The 24,752-nt window shown below is 37.5% G+C and overlaps 1 protein-coding gene across 1 annotated transcript in view; it reads right to left on the bottom strand.

Annotated features, from left to right (window-relative positions):
- NDFIP1 (Nedd4 family interacting protein 1) overlaps positions 1–24,752 on the bottom strand; it is a 52,642-nt gene that overhangs the window by 2,648 nt on the left and 25,242 nt on the right. The window contains exons 2-7 of the mRNA XM_024122374.2: positions 17,536–17,623; positions 14,068–14,198; positions 10,846–10,933; positions 9,742–9,866; positions 7,720–7,786; positions 4,488–4,593 (exon numbers count right to left, since the gene is read on the bottom strand). Coding sequence (XP_023978142.1) covers positions 4,490–4,593; positions 7,720–7,786; positions 9,742–9,866; positions 10,846–10,933; positions 14,068–14,198; positions 17,536–17,623 — 603 coding nt within the window. The 3' untranslated portion in view covers positions 4,488–4,489. The remainder of the gene's footprint in view (positions 1–4,487; positions 4,594–7,719; positions 7,787–9,741; positions 9,867–10,845; positions 10,934–14,067; positions 14,199–17,535; positions 17,624–24,752) is intronic.

Below are 24,752 nucleotides of genomic sequence, written 5' to 3'. Positions count from 1 at the left end.
CTGAAACTAACACAACATTGTAAATCAACTATAATATTTTTTTTTTAAATCCATTAAGAGGTTCTAGATAGGTTCCTGCCGATGCAGGGGACATGGGTTCGTGCCCCGGTCGGTCTGGGAAGATCCCACGGCTGGGCCCGTGAGCCATGGCCGCTGAGCCTGCATGTCTGCAGCCTGTGCATCCGGAGCCTGTGCTCCGTGTGCTCCACAACAGGAGAGGCCACAACAGTGAGAAGCCCGCATACCGAAAAAAAAAAAAAACAAAAAATGAAAAAACAGTGATGGAATGCCACGTTTTAGGGACTGTGGATATATTACTAAACTTTAGATTAGATCACTTCAGAAACAAAAAGAATCCAACAGCCTACAGATCATTTAATTTCAAGAGGAAGACCACAATTTCTTCTAGGACACTGTGATTTTTTTTTTTTTTAAAGCAAAAATTCCTCTGGAAACATTTTCTACTGTCTTGCTACTTTACAACACAGTCCAAGTAAGTCAAACTAACTTGAGGTGAATTAAAAATAAAGACGTATTAAGAAAGAGGGGGAAGGTTACAGAAAAAAGAAATGAAAACATTTATCATCATATGGAAAAAAGTTAAGAAGATCTCTGATGCCTCATATGTATAGCTCACCAGGTCACAGCAATCACTATTTAATTATGAAGGGCCCTATCTCATTAATGCCGCGAGGGCTTACAAATTTTCTTCCCTCCTATTTCAGATGTGGTTAAAGTAACAAATTTAAGATCCATTAATACTTCACATATACAAGTGTTTCTGCAGTAGTGTTAGATATCAGTTAATCGTGTTACCACCTTACAGTTACTATAACTAGCTCCTCAATTACGTGCCAGCATCATAAGAAGTGGTACTCCATAAAAATTTATATTCCAGTTAATTGGTAAATAAGATAAAGTATGGACACTTTACATTATTGACCATTTCAGATAAAGATGTTTCTAAAAGGTATCTATTTCTTTTTAAACAACATAGAAGAAACATTTTGTTTTTCCTGCTTCCTCACAGTCACATACTTCTTGCTGCCACTGTGCCCAGCTCTAGCAGTTCCTCTGGCTTTTCTTGCTGTGAGGCAGGAACCCAAATTTCCTTTATAAGCTTATAAATAAGCTCCAAAAGGGAACCTGAGAGTTGCCCTATGATAGTAGTACGTGAGCTTTAGTGTTCAACTCTTGTAATATCTACTTTGGCTGGTTAGAAAGAAGGCCTTTTGAGGTCATTTCACGGGTGTGTGTGTGCGTGCGTGCGTGCTATATTTTGGGCAGCCTAAATCTTTCTTATACTTTTTTCTAGTACGGTGCCAGATCTTAGCATGGGAATTGAGTTATTTTTCTCTATGGCAAAGTTATTTTAGATATTCCCTACCTGTGGCTTTCTGGCAAAAAGCAAGCCCACACCTAGCTTTTAACTAGTGATACCTCCAGTAAAGAAAGTAAGAGGTCTCAGTGAAAGAAAAGAAAATCTTCACACCTTACATGATGGTTTTCTAGTACATCTTCAAACTAAATTAAACTAAATTTCCTCTGAACTAGAGAAAGAAAACATTCTTTTGGATCTGGATGGACAGTTCTTACCACTGTCAAATGGACAAAGGAAATTCAGTCCCATGGGATATTACAGCTTTTTGGGTTCCCTCTGGGGATACTGAAAATTAGTAAGGAAGTTATTAAAATTCTAAATGCTGCTCTAAGTCCTTAAACCCCTAATTTGGAGCTCTGAATCCTCTGGGTATGTCTGGGACAATTTCAAATCAACTAGGATATCAAAGTCAGACAGGAAAGCAAAGAAACCCTACTATGCCCTCCAATGGGGGACTTTATTCATATACCTCTAAGTTTCTGACAATGCCTAAAGCACTGTAAGGCCTCTGACTCCAAAATACAGAGAATATCAGGTCTATAATATCCCTTCACCCCTCCAACAGCATTATTACTTAACTAAGGGCTGCCTACTTCAAATCATAACCCTAAACATGCCTTGTTTTACATTTAGAATATACCCATAAAGCAGTTCAGAAGTTTCAGAAAATCAAAACAAATTTTATAAACAAAAAAACCCTCCAAGTCCCTAACAATACAGGAAAACTGAGAAGTTCAGGCTTTCTCTCAACCTGTATTGTCATGTCAACCTGTCATGTATTAGAAGCAAGACGAAGAATGTATGCATCCTCTAATAAAGCCTGAAATTGCCTTCTAACTGAAGAATGAAGAGAACAGACAGAGGTGTGGCCTCATTCCATTTAGAAATTCAAAGCCACCATTAGACTAGACCTATAGAAGCTGTGAAGGAAGGAAGAAAGGGAGGGAGGGAGGGCAGGAGGAATCTGTCCCCTCAGGATATGTTAGGCACCAATGGATTAGGGGAAATCTGTAGGTGATTTCAAGCATTCATCCTAAGAAGAACTGTGGTGACACCAAAGAATTAACTTTTGAATCTATGGTAGGTAAGAGTTAAACCTAGGGCTTAGAAGTAACTACAAATTATAATCAGATATGTAGAGGAAGAAAAAAGATGACAATGGTTAACTACAATGAAACCATACAAAATATCTGACAAGCCTCTTAAAGTTAGGATGTCCTAGACACAAACACAGGCACATCACAGGCCTTAGGGCCTAGGCCAGTGGTGTCAGTGTCCATCTGTGCCCAGACTGTGTAACTGAATTCAAATTCAGGACACACCACTCAGGACATTTTAAACATGCAACAAAACATTCCCTTTATTTTAAAAAAAAAAAAAAAGTCATAAACACAAGTGGTATTCTTAATGGCTAAAATTCTCTCTCAAATAAAAGTGCACGCTCCTTTGAAGAAACTGACTTTAACCAACAGAACCTAAGTTCTTTCCACGCTTTAACTTTTATAAGAAATGCCTTATGAATATACTCTACCATGCATGTATCTGAGCTTATCTGTCACTGTAACCTTTGTTACTTATGTAAGAACATTTATTTATACATGTAAAGTGCTTAGTACAGTATCTGATATATCAAAAAGTTGACAAACATTACTTATTACTATTACGCCATGCTTGAAAAAATTTTTGTTTCATTTAAGAAGTTCTCATCATATTATTCTGTTGCTTAAAAACTTTCAATACCATCTCACCACCTGGCAAATTAAATACGGTACTTTCTTTTCTAGAAGCATATATTCTGAGACCACCACGAATCTTCAAAACTGAGAACTCTACTCTGCATCCTAAGATCACCACAAATCTTCAAAATTGAGAACTACACTCTTAGCATATGATTACTTACATAAACTATGATAACCGAACAGCAAATACAGAACAAACTGATGCTCACATGGAGTCAGCCTTGTGTTGAGCCAACACGTCACTGGGTTTAAAGGGCTGCTCTATGAGTTCAACACTTCCATTGCAAACGGGCTTAGTGCTCAAGATATTTGAGAACACTGTCTCAGCCTGGCGTTCCAGCCTTAATCCTCAACACTCCTTTATGCTACAATCACACTGCTGTCCCTTAAGCCAGCTCCATAACTTCTCTGCCTCTATTCCTATTCAACAATTGGCCTTAGGTGACTCTGAAATGCTTCCCCACCCAACAATTTCCATGATCATTTACACTTCCTACCTATCATTTCAGGTTTATCTCAACTGCTACAACCTTCACAAATCCTTGCTCGAGGCCTTCAACCAGCCTGGTCCCACCTGTCCTCAACAGTCTTAAGGAACAAAGAGTCAATTCCACAAAGGCCTGTTAGATCTTGTAACCAGAGGCCTCTCTCTGGTGTACTCTTTCCCAAGATTCCCTATCTCCTCCTTTTTGTAGCTAGTGATGTAAGATGGAGTCAGCCTCTGGGGAAAACCGCGGGTGAACCAAAGAGCCTTGGCAAGGCTTAGTCCTCCTGTTCTAGGCAAGGGAAAAGGCCCTTTCCTCCCCTTCCTTTCCTGGGGTTTGACCCTACCACCAGAATGGTAACATCAGGATGGGAACCTGAAGAAAAGGGATGAGGAAAGCCTCTCTGACTAATCTGAGAAGACGGAAGCCTTGATGGGCTTGTCAGTGGCCAGGCAAAAGTAGTTCCTAAAGTACTCATGGTCCTGCCAGCTCTGGGGTTTAGGGCCCCACATAACTGAGCTGAGTGATCAGGCCTGAAAGGCTCCTTCTCGCTACAGTCCTCTGGAACCGGTAAAACTGCAGCAGTGGCTTCGGGATTCACAATTCAAAGATCTAGGACCCTGAGTCCCAGTCGAGCCTCTTCTGCATTGTCCGAACATGAGATAATGTTTTCTCCTTTGGCAGTTTTTCTAACTTGCCTTTTTAAATAGTTTTTTTTCCATAGAAACACCCCTTACTAAACTAGAAACTAAAAGACAAGGCTTCCTTACCTTCTCCATATCCCCTACCACAGGGTATACACTCTACTCTAAACCTGAATAGTCATCTGCAATGCATCACATGATTACACTGGGACTAGAATAAAGTTTTTTTCTTTAATACCTTTAATAAATAAAGAGAACTCTGGTCCTGGGGAGATTTGAGAAAGTTTCTGGCATCTTCCGGACTTTTGCATAATTGATAAATCCTCTGAGAAACAGGAGAAAGCCTAATTTAAAAAAGAAAAGTCAAGAATGAATTTGTAATTCCCGTATTAAGTCCACTCCCCAGAAATATCCCTCCTGATACCAATACTTCATCATTTTTCTGCTAAAAGCTATCAAAACACAATTGCCTCTAAAATTTCCAAAGGATCTCCACACCAAATTTTCTACTTCTCAATGAGAATACATAATCTCAAGAGCCAAAAAAAAGTCTCTTTTGCACATTCAGAATCTAACTGGTCTAAAAAGGAAACAAAAATAAGATGGGGCCAAACATTTACATTTGGAAGCCTCACTGAGAAGCATTATCAAAAACTACCTTCTCCCCTCGCCCCACGGCTCCAGGGTTCTTAGTTCCCCAACCAGGGACGGAACCTGCGACCTCAGCAGTGAAAGGGAGGAGTTCTAACCACTGGACCACCAAGCAATTCCCAAAAGCTACCTTCTGAGTTCCAAAAAAGTATTCCAAGATAATATACTCTTTTTAGAGAGGTTATAAACTGTTTTTCTCAAAAAAAAAAAAAAAAAAATTCCATCCTTTCTTGCCGTGGGCTTCTTTTTTTCCCGTAGACAGTACATAATGTTGTCCACTAGATGTCAGGCTCCCCTTACCTTTACAGCAATTCTCATATTCTCAACTGTACTTCTCTACTCTTAATTTAGGAGTCAGCGGGGAAGGTGACGAGCCCCCTCCAATGGTAGCTCACACACTCCTGGCCCTCTTCCTCCAGAGATGGTCCCTGAGTCTTAGACACATTTTTTTTTTAACACCTTTATGAAGATATAATTTACATACCATAAAGTTTACCCGTTTAATGTGTACAATTCACTGGCTTTTAGTCAGTTAAAACTATAATCCAATTTTAGAACTCTGTCATCCCTAAAAATATCTTGTACCCACTAAGCAGCCATTCCCTATTTCCTACCCTCCTCCCATCTCCTCAGCTTTAAGCAATCACTTTCTTTTTGATACATTTTAAAATATACTCAAGGAGTAGAAGACTCTTTGTACTCAAATAGAAATGATTTTTGGCAGTAACCAAGAGTCATCAGCACTGAGCACAACACCATCCTGTTTGGCACCAAAATCAACAAGCCAGCTCCAGTCAAAGGATGAGTGCCATGTGGGAATATAGGTCAGTTTTGCTAGACATTTCAATTTTGAAAAGTTAAAAAATTCAGGTATTTTATATGAAAATTCTTGATTTTCAAACAAAGACAACTAATAATAAAAAAAAACTTCTGAAAATAACTGTGGAACATGCAAACCACAACTGCAGGCTAGCTATAGCTTATGAGCTGCCAGCTTGAGAACTTTGTACAGACCTGTTCTTTGCAGGAAGAACTCAAAAAAAAAAAAAAAGGTTCTCTCTACAAGAGGTTCCAAAAATGACCCAAACACTGGATCCAAATACACTAAGTACATCCAAAGTCTCATTATTTTTTGCTTATCAGTAAGCAGTAAGATAGCAAGAATGATCAATTACAAAGTATTATAAATTTATCTCCCATGAAACTTTAATATATGAAGGAAATCAGCCCATTAAATTTCTTTAAATTATCAACGCTGTCAACGATCAACCTAAAATTATGCTTAATGACTCTTCTTTGGTCTATTCAGGATTTGCTTGGACTTTAGGTGGCTTGGGGGAAGATGAGGAGTCAGACTTTCTCTTAAAGATACAGTTTAGAGAATAAGCAAGTCAAGGAACTACTCCTCTAAAGTAACTCTCCTGTAGGTCATTAAAAAAAAAAAGGTTCTGGGCTTCCCTGGTGGCACAGTGGTTGAGAGTCTGCCTGCCAATGCAGGGGACATGGGTTCGTGCCCCAGTCCGGGAGGATCCCACGTGCCGTGGAGCGGCTGGGCCCGTGAGCCATGGCCGCTGAGCCTGCGCATCCAGAGCCTGTGCTCCGCAACGGGAGAGGCCACAACAGTGAGAGGCCCTCGTACCGCAAAAAAAAAAAAAAAAAAAAAGTTTCTCAGTAATCAAGGGAAGGGGTAAAAATCACTCTCTTTCCTTGGAATGCCAATGACCAATAGTAGAGCAGATGATGCTACTGGGGAGGTGGGGGATGGCATCATGGATAACTTGTATTTTCTAAGTAAAATTTAGGGTCAGCAATACATGGCTCTATTACCCTAGGTAAAACAGGTAGGTCCTGAATATATTAAGCACCTGCTGGGCATGGGTTCTACACTGTGCTGGCCAGACCCATTAACAGCCCTGGAACCTTAAGGATCCTAATCAAGGAGACAATAAAAAGGCCTGAAACAGGAGAAATGTTAGGACAGGAGAAAATGATGTCACAGAAGCCGAGTGGGGCAATTATACCATCTTTAACAGCTACAGGATGTCCCTGCTATTGTAGAAATGACAGCAGTGATGATGGTCTGTTACTGTATCATATGTATTTTCTCTACACTGAAGAAGCCAACAGTATTCACCACACTGCTCATTTCTTTGCTTTAAGATGTTTCAGAAGAAAAGATTTTAAAATAAAAATTTAGAGTAATAAGTATAATCTTAAGACCAACAACCTGAAATGGCTGGTATATTTTTTTTTAAAAATTCCTCCCTCTCATCACAAAATAATTCTTATTCTCAACAAAAGCAAACTAAAGAATTCTGGAACCCCAATTCTTACTAGACATAACTTCTGGCGGTTCTTCCAGAAGTTATGTCTAGTAAGGCTATACATTTTCTGTTTTCTACTGACAGATCCAACTGAATATAGGCCACATACACTCATGAGTAGTTCAGCTGGTTACAATATACCTATAAGCAATTTGGGGTTGAGCTTGTGAACGCTTTGTGGCAATAACTCACAGGGAAAAAAGATCTATGGACTATAAAGTCATCTATCAGTGTGCCCCTCTGGCCACATAGGAAATGTGAGAAGTGTATATGGATGGGTTAGGAGAAATTTATCACCACTAAGAGACGTTCTATGAACATGTATGTTACTCTGATGGTGACAAGAGCCTAATCCTTGAAATATTTTTAAAATTATACTTATTATTGCTAATATATTACTGTACAGTAAGTGAGATGAGGGTTTACTAAAAGTAATTTTACTTCTAAAATTTAACATAATCTTTCCTCTCCTTTGTCTTTGTTAAGAGCACTTACCTAAAACCAGGAACACCCACCAGAGCCAGTACTGACCATCAAAATATCCAGGGAAGTAAGTGGAAAACTGAAAAATAAAGCAAAATACTTCAGAGCACCTCAGCAGATATAATTTCACATTTTAGCTTAAGAGTTTACAAAACACAAGATTTTACCTTGTATACTAATGCTATTCATTTAGTTCTTAACAAAAATTTCTAAGAAGTTAGTGACAGTATTTTATATAGTACAGATTTGAAATGATTATGATATATGCAAATATATTTTCTTTCATGGAAAAGCAATCTTGAAATATGATATCTTTCGGCTTTACATACGCCTTGTTTTGAAAGTGCTCAAACCTGCTTGTTTTTAAAAAAAAAAATTTTTTTTTTTTGCCCACATGTTATTTTCCCTTGTAGAAATATGTCTTGATGATAACTTTCATTTTGCTTACCCAGTGCCAAACCGAACTATCTGACCTCTTTTCTAATGATCCCTGATTTTGTTCCTATGCCTCCAGCCATGTCTTGACCTTGGAAACTTTTATCACGTACATCACGATAATCACATTCCTTTGCCAGGGACTAGCACATAATGTTATTCTGGCCAATGGGAACTGAGGGCTGCTGAGAAGGTTTCCTAGCTCTTAAAAAGAAAAGGAGGAGAAGAAATAGTTCCCCTTCTTCTGTTGAACATTGTTGTGTTTCTGATGTGATGCCTGAAACTGCCTTGGCCATCTTAACCCTGAGGGTGGAGCAGCTATACCAACATGTTGAGCAGACCGTCAGCTGTCCTCGATGATGTCAGTGAAACATTTAACTAACCTCCATGTCAGAACTTATTTTCACTGGAAATAAAGTTTCCCTATTGTTTTCTAAGCCATTTTGAGCTAGGTTTTCTGTTACTCAAAAAGCCATCCTAACTAATACAAGCTGATTCATTCAATTCAGTTAAAAATTTAGTAAAAATAAAAAGATTGGTAACTAATTTGATCTTGTTTCTATTGGAGGCTTTAACACAGTCTGTCTGGACTTTAGCACAGTTTGAGCATTAAATACAGTATTTTATTTCTTAATAAAATAACAAGGTTTATAGAGAAGGAATGAAAAACCTCTTTAGGGCTTGAGTTCTTAACTTAAAGTTCATGTTTTAGGTGAGTATACATTAGCCATCTAGGAGAAAAGCCTGTAACTTTTATCAGATTCTCAAAGGAACCTGGAATTCTAAAAATGTTAACAATTCCTTTAGAATAAATAACTTTGAAAAACTCCAATGCTCAGTCAACACCCATTAATTAGTTAATGTCAATTTATGATAAACACATTGGTTTTATATATAAAGTTAACAATGGCAGTAAACCTATCTGAAATCAGAGGACACTTTAAGAGACTAGATATTTTACAACTTTAAATTACTTCATGCAATTCTAACTAACTGGTAACTCCTACATCACTGAAGATCTCTAATTTACCTTAGAGATAAGGGCCCCTAATGGAGTAGGGCTTGTTAAACAGTTTTGGCTCTCCAAACATTTTGGCATAACCAATGATGCTACTGATAACCAATCCTGGAAGGGAGGAAGGATGGGAGGGAAGAAGGAGGGGAGGGAAGAAGGAGGGAGAAAAGAAGAGAGGGAAGGAGAGAAGAAAGACTAAAACTTCAGTAGCATTAATGAGAGGAATGTCTGCTTTTGCTCAGATACCAGAGAGGTGACAGTCTTTCTTTTATTATAAAAACAACTAATTTCAGAACAAATACATGTATTATCACTTTACAAACATTAAAAACAGAGAAAGCAGCCAGTGAACAAGGATAGATGGATGCCCTTGGACCACCAATAGTCACTAGATTTGACTATAAAACTTGGGTGCATGAACCAACTGCAACTGATCTAGGTTCAATTTCATGAAACCAGAAAAAAGACAAACCAAAAATCATTTTTAAATGATTCCAAAAAGCAGATGAAAAAAAAAATCAAATATTCAAAATTATTCTACTTATTGCTTCTCTACAGACTATCATTACTGTTGCACAACTTACCCTGACAATCAGGATCCACTTAATTAGAGAGAGACCAAATCCTGAAATGGCCCCATACCTTCCTGCAGCTGAAGTGGTCAGGCAAAAAGACAGGAAAAACCCAATCCAGTTAAAGAGGAATGCCACTGCAAAAGCCAAGAGAAAAAAAGAGGTCAGACATGTCCTGTTACCCAAGGAGCAAGAGTGCCCTAAGGGTGCCCTCTGTACTTGCTTCTGCTTAAATGGCTTAGCCCACCCTCCAAAACACTTATCCCACTTCCCCAAAACATCCATCCTCTGTCTTCCTCCCAAAAGCAAACAAGAAAACACAGTCTCTGAATATCAGGTGTTATATTATTATATCTACTGCTATACGCTTTCAAAAATGCCTTAATATCACCACACTGTATACTTATGACTTGTGCCCTTTACTGTATGTGTTACACCTGAGTAAATAAACATTATTTGAACATTAAATTAGTGCCCCCAAATAATCTGATTCAAGTCATTCATCTCCTGCTTCTATGAATTTTGACAGCTTATGTAACACGTCACCTCTAAAAGCACTGCATTTGCTTCAAATCTTTTTAATACAGCAAATTAAAGAAATTGTTGCTCACTTCTAAGTCAGGCATATGGAAACCTAAATGCAAAATAACATCAAGGGGGAAAAATCGGGCTGACTTTGATGTATTAGAAAACAGAAGCTTGCAAAATAAAATTCATCAAAGGCATTTAATTCCTATTCCATGGTCAGGAATGAGTAGAACGAATGCTAAGGGGCTTTGAAGATTGCAAAAATGAAGCTTATTACATCATGTAAAAATGAAGCATCCCCCAAAACTGCTTTAATTATATTTTGCATAGGTATTCACAGAAATAAAAGACAAAGAGAAAGGATATTAAGATAAATGTGTACTAAACTCTGAACACCTCAGTAAAAGGCATCAAATAAATATAATGTAATACATTAAATAAAATGTATTAAAATAAATATAATGTATTAAATATATGTAATAAATATAATGTATTAGGTCAACTAGTTCTTTTAATTCAATCATATTCACTCATAATCCAAAGCACTCTGGTTTGTGGGAAGTGGCTCTGCTGTGTGTATATACTTACTGAAAAAAGTTAACATGAAAATCCCATCATTTCCTATCCTCATCTGGTCAGGATCATCAAAATCATCCCGACCCACAAAATCCTCATCCTAAATGAAAAGAAAAGGTAAATTCACAATAAATTATTTCAAGGCAAAGAAAAGACATCAAGAAAAACAGAGAAAGGGACAAAAGTGAGTTCCAATGAGAAAATATACTGCTTTTGCTCAATTCAAAACTAGGAGCATTAAGGCTTTAACTATATGTTAAAATTTTCATTTGTCTTACAAGTAAAAGATATAATTTCTTCTCAGTGAAAGGAATTTTTCACTTTATAACCCAAGTTCTTTAACAATACACTTCAAAAATTATGAAGTTCACAAAGAACTATTCACTCTTCCTTTTATATATATATATAAATATAAAGAAAAGAAATATGTACATAAAGAAAAGAAAAAAAATTTTCTTACACATTTGGCTTAAATTCTAGAATATGAGTAATCCAGGGCCTGTTTAGCCCAGAATATTAGTAATCCTGGGCCTATTAAGAAGATACCATTGACTAGCTCAAGTGCTTTATGAGACTGACTTGGGGTGGGGTGGGGTGGGGTGGAGGGGTGGAAGAAGACAGTGTAATCATACGTGAAGAGTCTAACAGCGCTGCCCACTGCTCCATAACCATTTGTTTATATTGGTACACAGGTCTGAAACAACCTCACTTCCAATCTTGTCGGCAGGTAGGATCCTTTCCATCCCATCCTGAAAACACAGTGTTGCAAGTCTAGAAGGAAGATGATCTTGACCAACAATGACACCAACATATGCAGCTTACCTTTTCAATTAATTGTAGGTATGTGTTGAGATATTGAAAAATCAATGAATATACGCTTAAAAGTAAAAGTGGTAGACTTGCACACAGTACAATGAGGGTTCCTCAAATGAAAATAAATAAATAAATAAAACTTTAGGGAGAACCAAAACTTGCCCTACACAGAAAAGGGACTGTGAAATTCATAACAAGCTGCCAAATGGTTCCCCTGGGGAATGGGAACTAAAGAAGTGGCAGTAGCAGCTTCCATCTAATTTAACACCTTTCCTCTATTGTTTGAAATTTATATAAAAGTGTGTTTGTTTTATATTTTTTAAAATACGAAATAGCTAGTATTATGAATTCATACTAGTAGGATAAATAGGCTTTGCCAAATTAGAAAGTAATTCTGTTTTTTGCATAACTACTCAAAGATGTACTACAAAAATACATGGAAGTAATGCCTAATAATATTACAAATGCCTTCTAGCTGTTCTTTCTGTCCTTGGTATCTCTACTACAAGGATTCCTCCTACAAACTGTTGCCAGGTTAATGTTTCTAAAATACCATACTTGTCTTATCATACTCATGCTTAAAAACTCTGAAAGATTCTGTGTGACCTACATGTAGTCTAAATGCCTCAGCCTAGCATTCAGAAGATTCTACAACCTACAGTTCTGGTCACAAACTCTTTGCTCAAGCAAAACCAATTACTACAACCACAGAACCTGCCTTGCACCTGGCTGATTCACATCTGCTTTCTGAGCTTTTCCTTCTGGAATGTTCTTATCCATCAAAACTCGGGGCCCACTTCAAATCCCATCTTCCCCGTGATCACAAAGTTAAAGTCACAGTTCTTAACGCTCACTGCTCTTGTGCTGTTCCTTAGATATAGGTCTTCATGGGCCTTTTCCCCAGCTGGATTTTAAGGTCTTGTATGGCAGGAGCATTGCTTTATACAAAGCCTTCCACCCATCCACTGCAAAATACATAGCACATTATATAAAAAAGTGTTCTATACATGTTGGCTGAATAAAAGAAACCCTTAAGAAGTTCTTAAATGTGTATACTTGTCAAGTAAAAGTATTCTAAAGAGTTCTGTGATTAATCAGAGCTAATCTCCTGGTCTATTTCATGGGACAGTTACCATAATCCAAGAGGTCTAGAGAGTACATACAAGGACTCTGGAGTCTAGAATATCTGGGTTTGACTCACCTATGCTACTTATTAGCTATATGACTTTGGGCAAATTATTTAATCTCTCTGGGCCTCAATTTTTGCATTTGTAAAATAGGGATAATATAATCTCTACCTTGCAAAGTTATTGTGAAGACTGGAAACAACATACAAAATGTATGTAAGCATCAAGCACAGTACCAACCATGTTGTTTGCTTCCAATACATGGTAACTATATTAAGACTGTTTTGTCTGTAGACAGTGAGCTGCATGAGGGTTCTTAGTTTCTCCCTAGCACCTACAAGAAGTGAATGCATTTCACCAGGTAGAATCAGCCTAGACTAGGCTTATAAACTATTACTTCTGCCAAGCAGTGGTTTTAGGAGTTTCACCCCTCATAGTAAATGTGATCTGCAAACAGTCTACTATCCTAAGGCCTGAACTTCTGGGGCTTGTGTCATTGCACTGCCCAGACCGAACTTCTGTTCTTGTTCTTCTCTTTTACTCTAGTTTCCTGCCAGGCCTAGGGTCTGGAGCCCTGATTGCCCCACATTTCTGGGGACTGGATCCTGCTCTCCTTTCTCTCAATATCTCACCCAAGGCCCCACCTGCAACAGCTTCAACCTGGATGAATATTTATGAAAACACAACTGTATCACTTATAGGTCTGACATCACGAACCAAGAGTGTCCAAAATTCTCCACTGGCTTTCATCACACCCCACCCCCACTCCCATGAATTAACATCATGCCAGATGGGATCTGAATTCACTGTGTCTCCACAGATGGCATGATCTGGACCGCTGGCGGCATGGGGTTCATCTAGATGATTGTTAGAGCCCTTCTGAATTTAATTCTATGAAGTTCCACTTATTTATTCTCTCCATAGACTCCCTAGCAGCTATCTACCTAACACCAAAATATTAAGTGTGCAGAATCAAGGCAAAGGTGGTATATTTCCTAAATCAGCTCCTGCTCCAAGATGTTTCAGCCATGCCAGGAGACTTGAGAAAGTGATGGTAGTAGTAGAGATAGGGAAAACGAGCTGGTTTGACTAGTGATTTTTCTGCTCATTTGTATCTTTTACTTCATCGTTTTCAGGAAAAGAGTTTCTTATCCCAAAAGAAAATGTATCTGCTTTTAAACACTAGCTATACTTTTACTAATCAATTTAATCATAAGTAATATCACAAACTGGATAATGCAAAGAACTTAATTCCCATAAACCAGCACCAAGTAACACGGTAACTTGGACTTACTCTTCCAGGAACCAAAGGGATAGTAGCTTCAGCTTTGGTTCTCTCAGCTTCATCATAACTGGGCAGTGTGGTAGCCACATTGTAAGATGGGGGCTTTGGAAACCCAGACTCATCTTTGTAGTCAAAATATGCTGCAAAAGAAAAAGGAAGTCACAATAATCTGAAGATTAGTTGAAATGAGGAAAAGGAGGATTTCTGCTAACTTTGGCAAACAAAAACCAGCCATTCCTCTAACAGTACATATAGAATAATTGAATCAAAAGGTGTTTAAAGATGAACATAAGACTGGGAATGATTTTTAAATGTATCCACTTTTCAATTATTTAAATTCCACATTCACTTTGCCCTCCCAAGTGCTTTTGAACACTTTTTTTTGGCTGTTTATGTGGTGTGTTCACAAAAGGCATGTAATATTAATAATGGCATAAGGTAAAATTTAAGCTAAAAATAATTCACTTGTGTGCTTGGAAATCTGTACCATGGTGTCCTCCCATTTATAAACATGAAAATAAACTTGAAAAAAAGTTAAAAGTCATTTCTCACAGATTTTGGCTCTTTTGAGTCTTTCACATTATTTTTGCCATGTATTGTTTTCTGTGAAATGCCTAAGGTAATTACAGGTTCAGTTACAGAACCATTATTTATTTGTGTGAAATCTTGCATTTCCTCTTTTTAATACTGCATCTTCATTCTCACTGACTTCTATTATAAAAGATTCAATATGTATTATTAGAAAAGATCTATTTACAAATGGATTAAATTTCTACACAATTTTTGAAAACACTTAAGAATTTTGAAAAAATTCCTATACTTCATCAAGATTAACATTTTTCTTTTCTTTTTTCTCTTTGGTTAATTAAAACTAACTTCCAATTTTACTGTAGTATATTACTGAAATTATCAATCAATAGAATTCACCTCATTAACAGAAAAAAGGAGAAAAATTCTACTGTCTTCACATGGGCAGAAAAAGCATTGACAACATACCAATTAATAACAAAAAAACTTAGCAAATTAGGAATACTGTAAAAAAAAACTGATTCCTTAACCTCTCACAAATCTCTATGAAAAATCTAGAGTAAATATCATAATTAATGGTAAATTATTAAAAGCTTTCTCCCCTAAGATTAGACAATCAGACAAAAATGGCCCACCATTACCACTTCTAATCAAACATTATCTTAGAGGTACTACTAGCTGATACAATATGGAAAGAAAAGAAAATATAAGACATAAGGATTGGAAAAGAAGAAATCTATCCTTAATCATGGATGACATAATTACATATGTAGAAAATCCAAGAGTATCTACAAACTATTAGAATTAATATATGAATTTAGGAAAGTCTCTGAACATACAGTTAATAAAAACCATCAACTGTATTTTCATATGCCAGCAACAAACAGAAAATAAAATTATACATGGACCTTTTATAACAGCACCAAAATACACCAAATACCTAGGAATAAATCTAATTATCTCTATATTGAAACTCACAAAATATTATTGAGAGAAATTAAAGCTCTTAATAAATGGGAGGGATTTAATATAGACTGGAAGATGCAACATTATAAAGATGTTAATTATCTTCAAATTGATACACAGATTCAATGCCATCCCAACTAAACTTCCAGCAGAATTTTTGTTTGTTTCGTCCCATTTTATGGAAATTGGCAAACTGATTCTAAAATGTAAATGAAAATACAAAAAGCCAAGAAGTATCAAGGAAATCTTGAAGAACACAAAGGCTAAAGGACCTAATTACCAGATATCAAGATTATAAAGTTCTGGAATTAAGAAAGTTAAGCACAGGCACAAAGATGAATAAATAGACCTAAGAACAGAATATTTAGTCCAGAAAACAGATACACACACACACACAGTCACTTGATTTACGACAAAGGTGACATTACAGCAGTGGAAGAAGAATGGTCTTTTCAACAAATGGTGTGGGACCAAATGGATATCCATACGGAAGAACAACCTTGACCACTACCTCACACTACACAGAAAAAACAATTCCAGATGGAATGCCCATCTATCTAAATGGGAAAAATATCAAAGGTTTTAGAAGAAAACTAGGAAAATGTGTTATTGAAACTAAAGCTGCCACCTAATCCAATTCAAGAAATTTGTTTTTCTCTATGTCAAAATAACTATTTTACATACATTACACACACACATACATATATACATGCATGTATGTGTATATAAAACATTGTATATATAATTTCCTTAAAAATTTCTTTTTACTTTTAATTTAAAAGTTAATTTACAAATTGAAGGGTACAATCTGAATTCGCCCATAGCCACAGTAATTCTGAATACATGAACAAAACTGATACCTACTACCTTAAGGAAAACTTTTTTTTTGGCTGCGTCGTGCAGCTTGCATCGTGATCTTAGTTCCCCGATCAGGGAAGGAGCCCAGGCCATGACAGTGAAAGCCCAGAATCCTAACTACTAGGCCACCAGGGAACTCCCCTTACTACCTTAAGTTGAGGGAAATCAAGAACATTTTTATTTCCCTATTTCAACAGATTTTTAAAAAATGGGATCCATCAATATAGACATCTCACATAATTTTAAGTTTCCATGAAAAGTTTAACGACAATCTTTTCCATTTTATTTAGTACATTCAAAACAAACAAAAATCCAATATTTGTTAGACTGTCCAAATTTATATACCACAAATTAAAACAGGTAAAGCGAGCATACAAAATAGTGACTTGTGCCTTTTTTCCCCCTACCAACATGTGTGCACCACTCTTATTTCTAACCATCGGCCATGTACTTGCCACTCTGCCACAGTTCTGTTTCATAGAATATGGAAGAGGTTCCATCAAAACTGGTCAATTTTCAGTAATTAAAGCAGAACTGGTTATCACAAAGATCTAATAAACAAAAGTCCTGAACTACTGCAATTTTCTTTCTTCTCCCTCATCCCTTTTAAACATGCATGTGCAAATTATAAAGATAATCTGGCATAAGATGGGAAGATGAAAGGTTAATTAAGGATGGTTTAAACTATGAGAAACAAAATGAAAGAGTTGGGAGACTTCTAGTTTTTTTATTAAGAATTTATTAGCATAAAAGAAATCTAACATACTATATTCCAGCTCAGGTCACAGGTACTAGAATCAAAGAGCAAAACGACTAATGAGGAAACTACAAAAAGAACAGCAGCAGAAAAAACAGGTGATCACCTGGTTCCTGAATTCTACCTCCTTTACATCAAGAGTCTGTTGGAATGAAACTGAGTTCCATAAAAAAGCCACATTGGAATGGGGTTTTATCTGTTTTTCAGAACAGTGACTTTTTTTCACCTCAGACTACAAACTAAAAATAATGTCAAAGACTTCTTAAGGAAAGCTGAAGCAAACACAAACACCAACAAATACACAGCAGACAAAAGCCTCTGGCTAATGCATTTCAAGAGCTCAGCAGTCTCCTCACCCTGCTACCTACCTGCACTCTCTGCAGAGATGCTGCTATAAGGTGGAGGAGCATCCCCTGCAGCTTGTTCCGGCTCTCCAGGCTCTTCTTCATTCTGCAACTAAATAAAAATTTCACATTTTAATGCAATCATAAAGCCAATTAGACAGAGGAAAACCTGAAAACTGGAATAGCCTTTCTGGAAAGCTATTTTGCAATGTGTTTCAAAAGCCTTAAAATGAGCAAATCCTTTGTGAAGTATTCTAATCCCAGGAGTTTATCCTAAGGAAGTAATCAGACAGAGGCAAAAAAGATAGTCATAAATGCTATTGCAGCAAAAATTAGGAACAACCTGAATACCAATCATTGGGGACTTATTAAATAAACTACAGTTCATCTCACAAAGGATTACTAAGTAACCACAAAAATGAAAATGAAGAAAATTCGATGACTTGAACAGATACTCGTGCTGTACTGTTACATGAAAAAAGCTAAGTATACCAAACCGTATGAATCATATAATTTGGTTTTGAAAGACAGATATGTGATGGAAAGCAGGTCTGTAAAGATAAACATCTACAGTTTACACTGGTTATCTCAGGAGATGCAATTAGAGGGGATTTTTTTCCTTGTGTATATGTACGTTCTAATTTCTTGTAATGAACATTTATCACTTAATTTTTTCCATTAGAAAAATAATCTAATAATAACAATCTGTTAAGGCAAAGACAAATCACAGTAAAACCAAAGTTTACCATTATATCCAGTTTGTGCATAGAAATTATATCTTAAATAATTGAGATACTTACAAAAACATAAAATTCCACCTAATTCTACATATAACCTCTGTCAATACATCTTCCTCTTCCATATCTCAGTAACTTTCTCACTAGTCAAATCTACAGCTCCAGTTACTTTAGATAACTGACATTGCCAGTCTAGATAGTCTTTGCAACTCATCTTCATGAACAAAGACGTGATTTAATTTTTCCACTGTCACGACAGACTACAGCTCATTTAAAAGATGAACTGGCTAAGAGTCAGTCTATTGGTGGGCAGATGGGAATACACTTCAGAGGTGATGGAAGTATTGTCACCTGATCTGGGTGTTGGTTTTGTGAATGTCAACTCCATTAATGTTTAGTAAATGTTATATAAATATATATGATTTATGCAGCTTTCTGTGTCTGTATTTTACAAAGGAATTTTAAAGAAAAAATTAAAAACATTTAAAAAAAAGATGAAGTGGCTGAGAATGGGAGTCAATCTGTAAAGTACTAACAGAGTATTTATCAGTGTAACTGACTTGGGGGTCTGGGTCCCAGCTGTGTAGCATCAAGCTATATAGAGCCAATTGAGCCAGCTGTAAAATACAAACCCCTCTAAACCAACTGCTGCAAAGAACTCTATCTTGAATTGAAACAGAAAAAGAGAAAGCCTGACCTGTCCTAACATGAAGTAGATATTAAAGTAATATCTCAGCCTCCAATCTCTACGCTATTCAAAACTGGAAGCCAACAAAACCTTTCTGATTAATACTGCAAAGCATTCAACTTCAAATGAATTCTTCTCTCAAATTTTCATCAACATCTACCATCTGGGCACATTTTTTTGAACCCTAGTTACCTAACGTTAAACCTAAGGCATTCCCAAAATAACTGCATTGTAACGTAAGATGAATTTTCCTTTCAAAAGAAAGGAAAGGACAAAATAGCTACAGTAAATCCAAATGTTCCTGGGAGACCAAATCAGTAAATTATTTAAATAGAGTTCCTGGGGTCATGTTCACTTGGAATATTTTTAACATCATCTGTAGTTCTCTAGACAGGGTATTCTCAACCTACTACTACCTAACCACTCTTGAGTGCTGCAAAAAGTACAAAAAAGCAGTCCCCAAAAAAGTTGCAAAAAGAGTCAGCAGCGGGCTTCCCTGGTGGCGCAGTGGTTGAGAATCCGCCTGCCGATGCAGGGGACACGGGTTCGTGCCCCGGTCCGAGAAGATCCCACATGCCGTGGAGGAGCTGGGCCCGTGAGCCATGGCTGCTGAGCCTGCGCGTCCGGAACCTGTGCTCCGCAATGGGAGCAGTCACAATGGTGAGAGGCCCGTGTACCGCAAAAATCATAAAAAAAAAAAAAAAAAAAAGTCAGCAGCAAAAGCAGAGGCAAATACAGACTTACTTTCAAGAATGTTGCCTTAACTTACTGTAGCCAGTCATGTTCTTTATTTAAACCCAGCTTGATATTTTATTTTCCAGCTTGATATTTTTGATTTGATAATTCTTTTATTTCCTGAGCTTGGTCAAATAATCATGTTACCTCTGCATAATTTAGGTTTTAGAAAGAAAGCATGAGAATTCTAAGAAATAAAGCATAAAGGAGTTTTAATGCCTGTATCTACAAGATAGGTCGCCTGTCTCCTAGCAACCTGGAAATGTGAAATTTGATCATTCCACACCAGGGTAACAGATAACAAAGCAAAGAAATTCCAATTGGCTCAGAAACCCCCATTTTCTCTTTGACGAGGAAAAAAGAAACATTTCCAGATGAAAATTTTTACTCCATTAAAATTCACCACTTCAGAATCATATTATTAATTAATAATTAGTAATTAATCATACTAATATTATTTCTAACTGAAAAAACATAACCAACAAAAAACACCCACTATGATTATGGAGGCTCCGCATACTGGGATGATCCCAGGACCTCACTCTACAAGGTTCCCAACTCTGGTGTTTTCTATAATGCTGGTGATAAATTTAGGCTCCACCAAGAAAGGTGTTTAAAATGAAACACTACGATGTGGGAGGGAAAGAGGGAATCACCTTCAAGAAGTATTTAGTGACCGCCATCTGTGTGAATAATAACTTGTTATACAACAGAAGCCCTAACTATACATCTTTTTACACTTTGGGGGCATCTATTGCCATTAATTTGGCTCTGCCAGCCAAACAAGCCAGGCACTCACTAACAGGGGTGGGGGGGAGGGGAAAGGTGGGGAGGACTAGAACTAGAGTGGGCCTTACCTATAAGGCTATGAAATTGGTTACTTGGTTCCAAAATGTATTTTTAAAAATATTTCTTTATTTTTAAAATTTACTTAGGCTGCACCAGGTCTCAGTTGTGGCATGCAGGATCTTTTAGTTGCAGCATGCAGGCTTCTTTAGTTGCAGCATGCGAACTCTTAGTTGTGGCATGCATGAGGGATCTAGTTCCCTGACCAGGGATCAAACCCGGGCCCCCTGCATTGGGACCGCGGAGTCCTACCCAATGGACAACCAGGGAAGTCCCCCAAAATGTATTTTTAAGGTTCTCCTTTTCTGTCCTTGGGAACCTTTCCTGTGCGGCCCTCCCTGCCATATCCCTGGGGTTCAGGGATCCTCAGGCTCTCCCAAGGCTAAGAGAATAAGTGTCACTGTCAATTTGGGGCTGGCGTTGGAAAGATGCCCAGTCTCTTCTAGCAACTGGGTCAGTGGAAGCCTGAATGCAACCTACCTGTTACAGACTCCTGGTTGTAGGGGATACTGAGAAACAAGTCTGAAAAGTGGTGGGACTTTCTGCTCTCTCCCTACTGTGGGGGGTGGGGGGATGGTCCTTTGATTGTGTAATTGTGACAGATAATAAATATCTTTGCGGCTCTGGATTCTTCTCGGTCACGTATTTTTTTTTAACAATTCTCATCAATTTTACTTATCTCCAAATAAGATTTAAACTGTGTTTTTTCCAAACAGAATTATACAATTACCTATACATGCCATATAAAATACTGAGTTTAATACAAAACTATGTCTCCACTGCTGACGAAGAAATAATTCAATCATGTGAAAATTCAGATGTTCTTTCTCTTTGCCACTCCCCGGACATTGCCCTTACTCCCACTTTCCTGATTACCTGCGTTCCTCCTTATACCCTGAGCAGACTCTGTTATGGCTCCCCAGAAGAACCCTAAAACTCTTCTACATTCCCATTTTATAAATATGTCACAATCTCCTATGGTACTTCTTAGCCTTGATCGCCCTCAGGTTGAAAAAAAAAAAAATTACCTACAAATAGGTGCTAAAATGCTTTGTCCTCTAGATTTAGCCTGTGAAATACAGCACATCTAAAATAAAGGATGTTTTACCTTCCTCTGTATCCTATCTGTACTGTTGCTATTAGAAATAAGTATATGGGGCTTCCCAGGTGGCGCAGTGGTTGCGCGTCCGCCTGCCAATGCAGGGGAACCGGGTTCGCGCCCCGGTCTGGGAGGATCCCACGTGCCGCGGAGCGGCTGGGCCCGTGGGCCATGGCTGCTGAGCCTGCGCGTCCGGAGCCTGTGCTCCGCAACGGGAGAGGCCACGGCAGAGGGAGGCCCGCATACCACAAAAAAAAAAAAAAAAGAAATAAGTATATGGTGTTTTAGTTGGACAACAGAATCTCCCATACAGAAATCATACATAGCTCCAGTTCTAACAGAAGCAAACTTGAATTAACAAGTTTAAAGACACGTAAACCCTACAGGTTTAAATTCTTATTTGAGCTCCCACCCCAGTAAGAAGGCTTCCTCACTGCCCTCCCATAAGTAGTTCTAAAGATGTTCTTCAATTTAGAAATAAGCTGTTTTTAAGCAATAGAAGAGCAAGGGCTAGGATTAAGCCTAAGTAAGGGTCAACATTTACAACTGTACAGGATGGCAGTACCTAAAGGCACTTACGTAAAAGTCATTCTTGGATTCTCTCTATTTACTAAGGATGGGAGAACAAAAAAAAAACCTACTAAACAACAAAGAGAAAAACCAAAAACTCATAAATCCACGAGAAGAGGTATTAAAATATGCCTCATAATTCACAGAAACACAACAAATATGTGGAAAATAATGTTGAACTTATCCAATAAGTCCATAAAGTTACAAGTATTTTCACCACTCATTTTTTTCTTGGGTGAGTCCTATTTAAACGGCAAGAAAATTCTGGTAAGTTTTAAATCCCTTCTTTAAGTTAGTAACAGTCTCAGAAAACTTTAGCTTTAAATGCTATTTACCACTTCTAATTTTAGAGTTAATTTCTAAAACTTTTACTTAAAATGCAATTTTTTTTTTTTTTTTTTTTTTTTTTGTGGTATGGGGGCTCCCCACTGCTGTGGCCTCTTCCGTTGCTCCGGACGCGCAGGCTCAGCGGCCATGGCTCATGGGCCCAGCCGCTCCGCGGCATGTGGGATCTTCCCGGACGGGGGCACGAACCCGTGTCCCCTGCATCTGCAGGAGGACTCTCAACCACTGTGCCACCAGGGAAGCCCAAAATGCAATTTTTTTAAACCTCTCATTACCAACCCACTATTTCTGTGTACTCTTTAAATCCCACCAAATGAGACAGTATAATTACCAGAAAGTAAACAAGCACATTTCTTTAGGTGACCAACTGAGTATGCTATTTTACTGTGTTGTTCAGAAACAGCTGAAGTTTGTGATGACTACAAATTTTCTATTGTATATAGAATATATACATATATACATGTATACATGTATATTGTATATAGTTTTTTTGTAATTGAAGTATAATTGACATTCAATATCATATCATATTACTTTCAGGTATACATTAGAGTAATTCGATATTCATATACATTTCAAAATGATCATCACCATATCTAGTTACCATCTGTCACCATACAAAGTTGTTACAGCGCTACTTACTGTTTTCCCTATGCTATACATTATAACCCCGTGACTTATTTATTATATTTTAAAACTGGAACTCTGTACCCCTTAATCCCCTTCACCTATTTCACCTGCCCCCCAACCCACCTTCCCTCTGGCAACCACCAGTTTGTAGATTTTTAATTGTATATAGTATACTGACTATAAAATATTCTACCACCACCAAATTCTTTACATTCAAGAATAGTTCTCCTGCGACTTCCCTGGTGGCACAGTGGTTAAGAATCCACCTCCCAATGCAGGGGGCCCGGGTTCGATCCCTCGTCAGGGAACTAGATCCCACATGCATGCCACAACTAAGAGTTCGCATGTCACAACTAAGAAGCATGTGTGCCGCAACTAAAGGAGTTGGTGAGCTGCAACTAAGGAGCCCGACTACCTCAACTAAGACCCGGCACAACCAGAATTAAAAAAAAAAAAAAAAAAAAAAAAAAAAGAATAGTTCTCTGCTAAATTACAATTAATTAGGGGATGACATTTATATAAGGTAATTTTGATAAAGAGAAATTCAACAATAAAAAGACAATCTAATTTTAACAGACATTTCTCCAAAGAAGATATACAAATGGCCAGTATACATGAGACGCTCAATATCATTAGTCATCAAGAAATGCAAATCAAAACCACAAGCTATCTCGTCACACGGATGAATATGGCCATAAAAAAAGGAAAAAAATCAAGTGTTGAATATATGGAGTAATTAGAACCCTCATACACTGCTGGTAGGAATGTCAAGTAGTACAGCCACTGCGGAAAACAGTTTGGTTGTTTCTCAAAAAAAAGTTAAATACAGAGTTATATAAAAGGATCTAGCAATTCCACTCCTAGACGTATACTCAAGAGAAATGAAAACATATTTTCACAGAAAAACTTGTATATGAACGTTCATAGCAGCATTATTTATAATAGTCAAATGGTTCATCAAATGATGAATGGATAAACAAAATATGATATATCCATACAAAAGGATGGATAGGAATAAATCAACCTAACCAAAAAAAAAAAAAAAAAAAAAGGCGGCAAAGTACTGACACGTGCTAAAATCTGGGTCAACCTTGAAAACATTATTATGCTAAGCAAAGGAGCCAGTCACAAAACGCCACATATTGTATGATTCCATTTATATAATGTCTCCAGAAAAGGCAAATCCAAGAGAGACAGAAAGTAGACTGGTGGTTGCCAGGTGCTGGGGAAGGGAAGAAAGGGGAGTGACGGACTGCTAATAGGCCCATGTTTCTTTTGGGAGTGATTCAAATGCTCTGGAACTAGACAGTGGTAATGGTTGCAAAACAGTGTGAACACAGTAAAAATCACTGAATTGTACACTTTAAAAAGATAAATTGTATGGTATGTGGATTACATCTCAAAAAGAGAGTATTTTCTAAAACTGCAAATCTATATAATGCACATTTCATTTAAAATGACACTGAAAATTGACTATTCCAGGGCTTCCCTGGTGGCGCAGTGGTTGGGAGTCCGCCTGCCGATGCAGGGGACACGGGTTGGTGCCCCGGTCCGGGAAGATCCCACATGCCGCGGAGCAACTAAGCCCATG

This window comes from Physeter macrocephalus, chromosome 8 (genome assembly GCF_002837175.3).
Source record: "Physeter macrocephalus isolate SW-GA chromosome 8, ASM283717v5, whole genome shotgun sequence".
NCBI classification, from domain to species: domain Eukaryota; kingdom Metazoa; phylum Chordata; class Mammalia; order Artiodactyla; family Physeteridae; genus Physeter; species Physeter macrocephalus.
The sequence above is the reverse complement of the archived record's forward strand: the minus strand, read 5'-3'. Positions and strand labels throughout refer to the sequence as shown.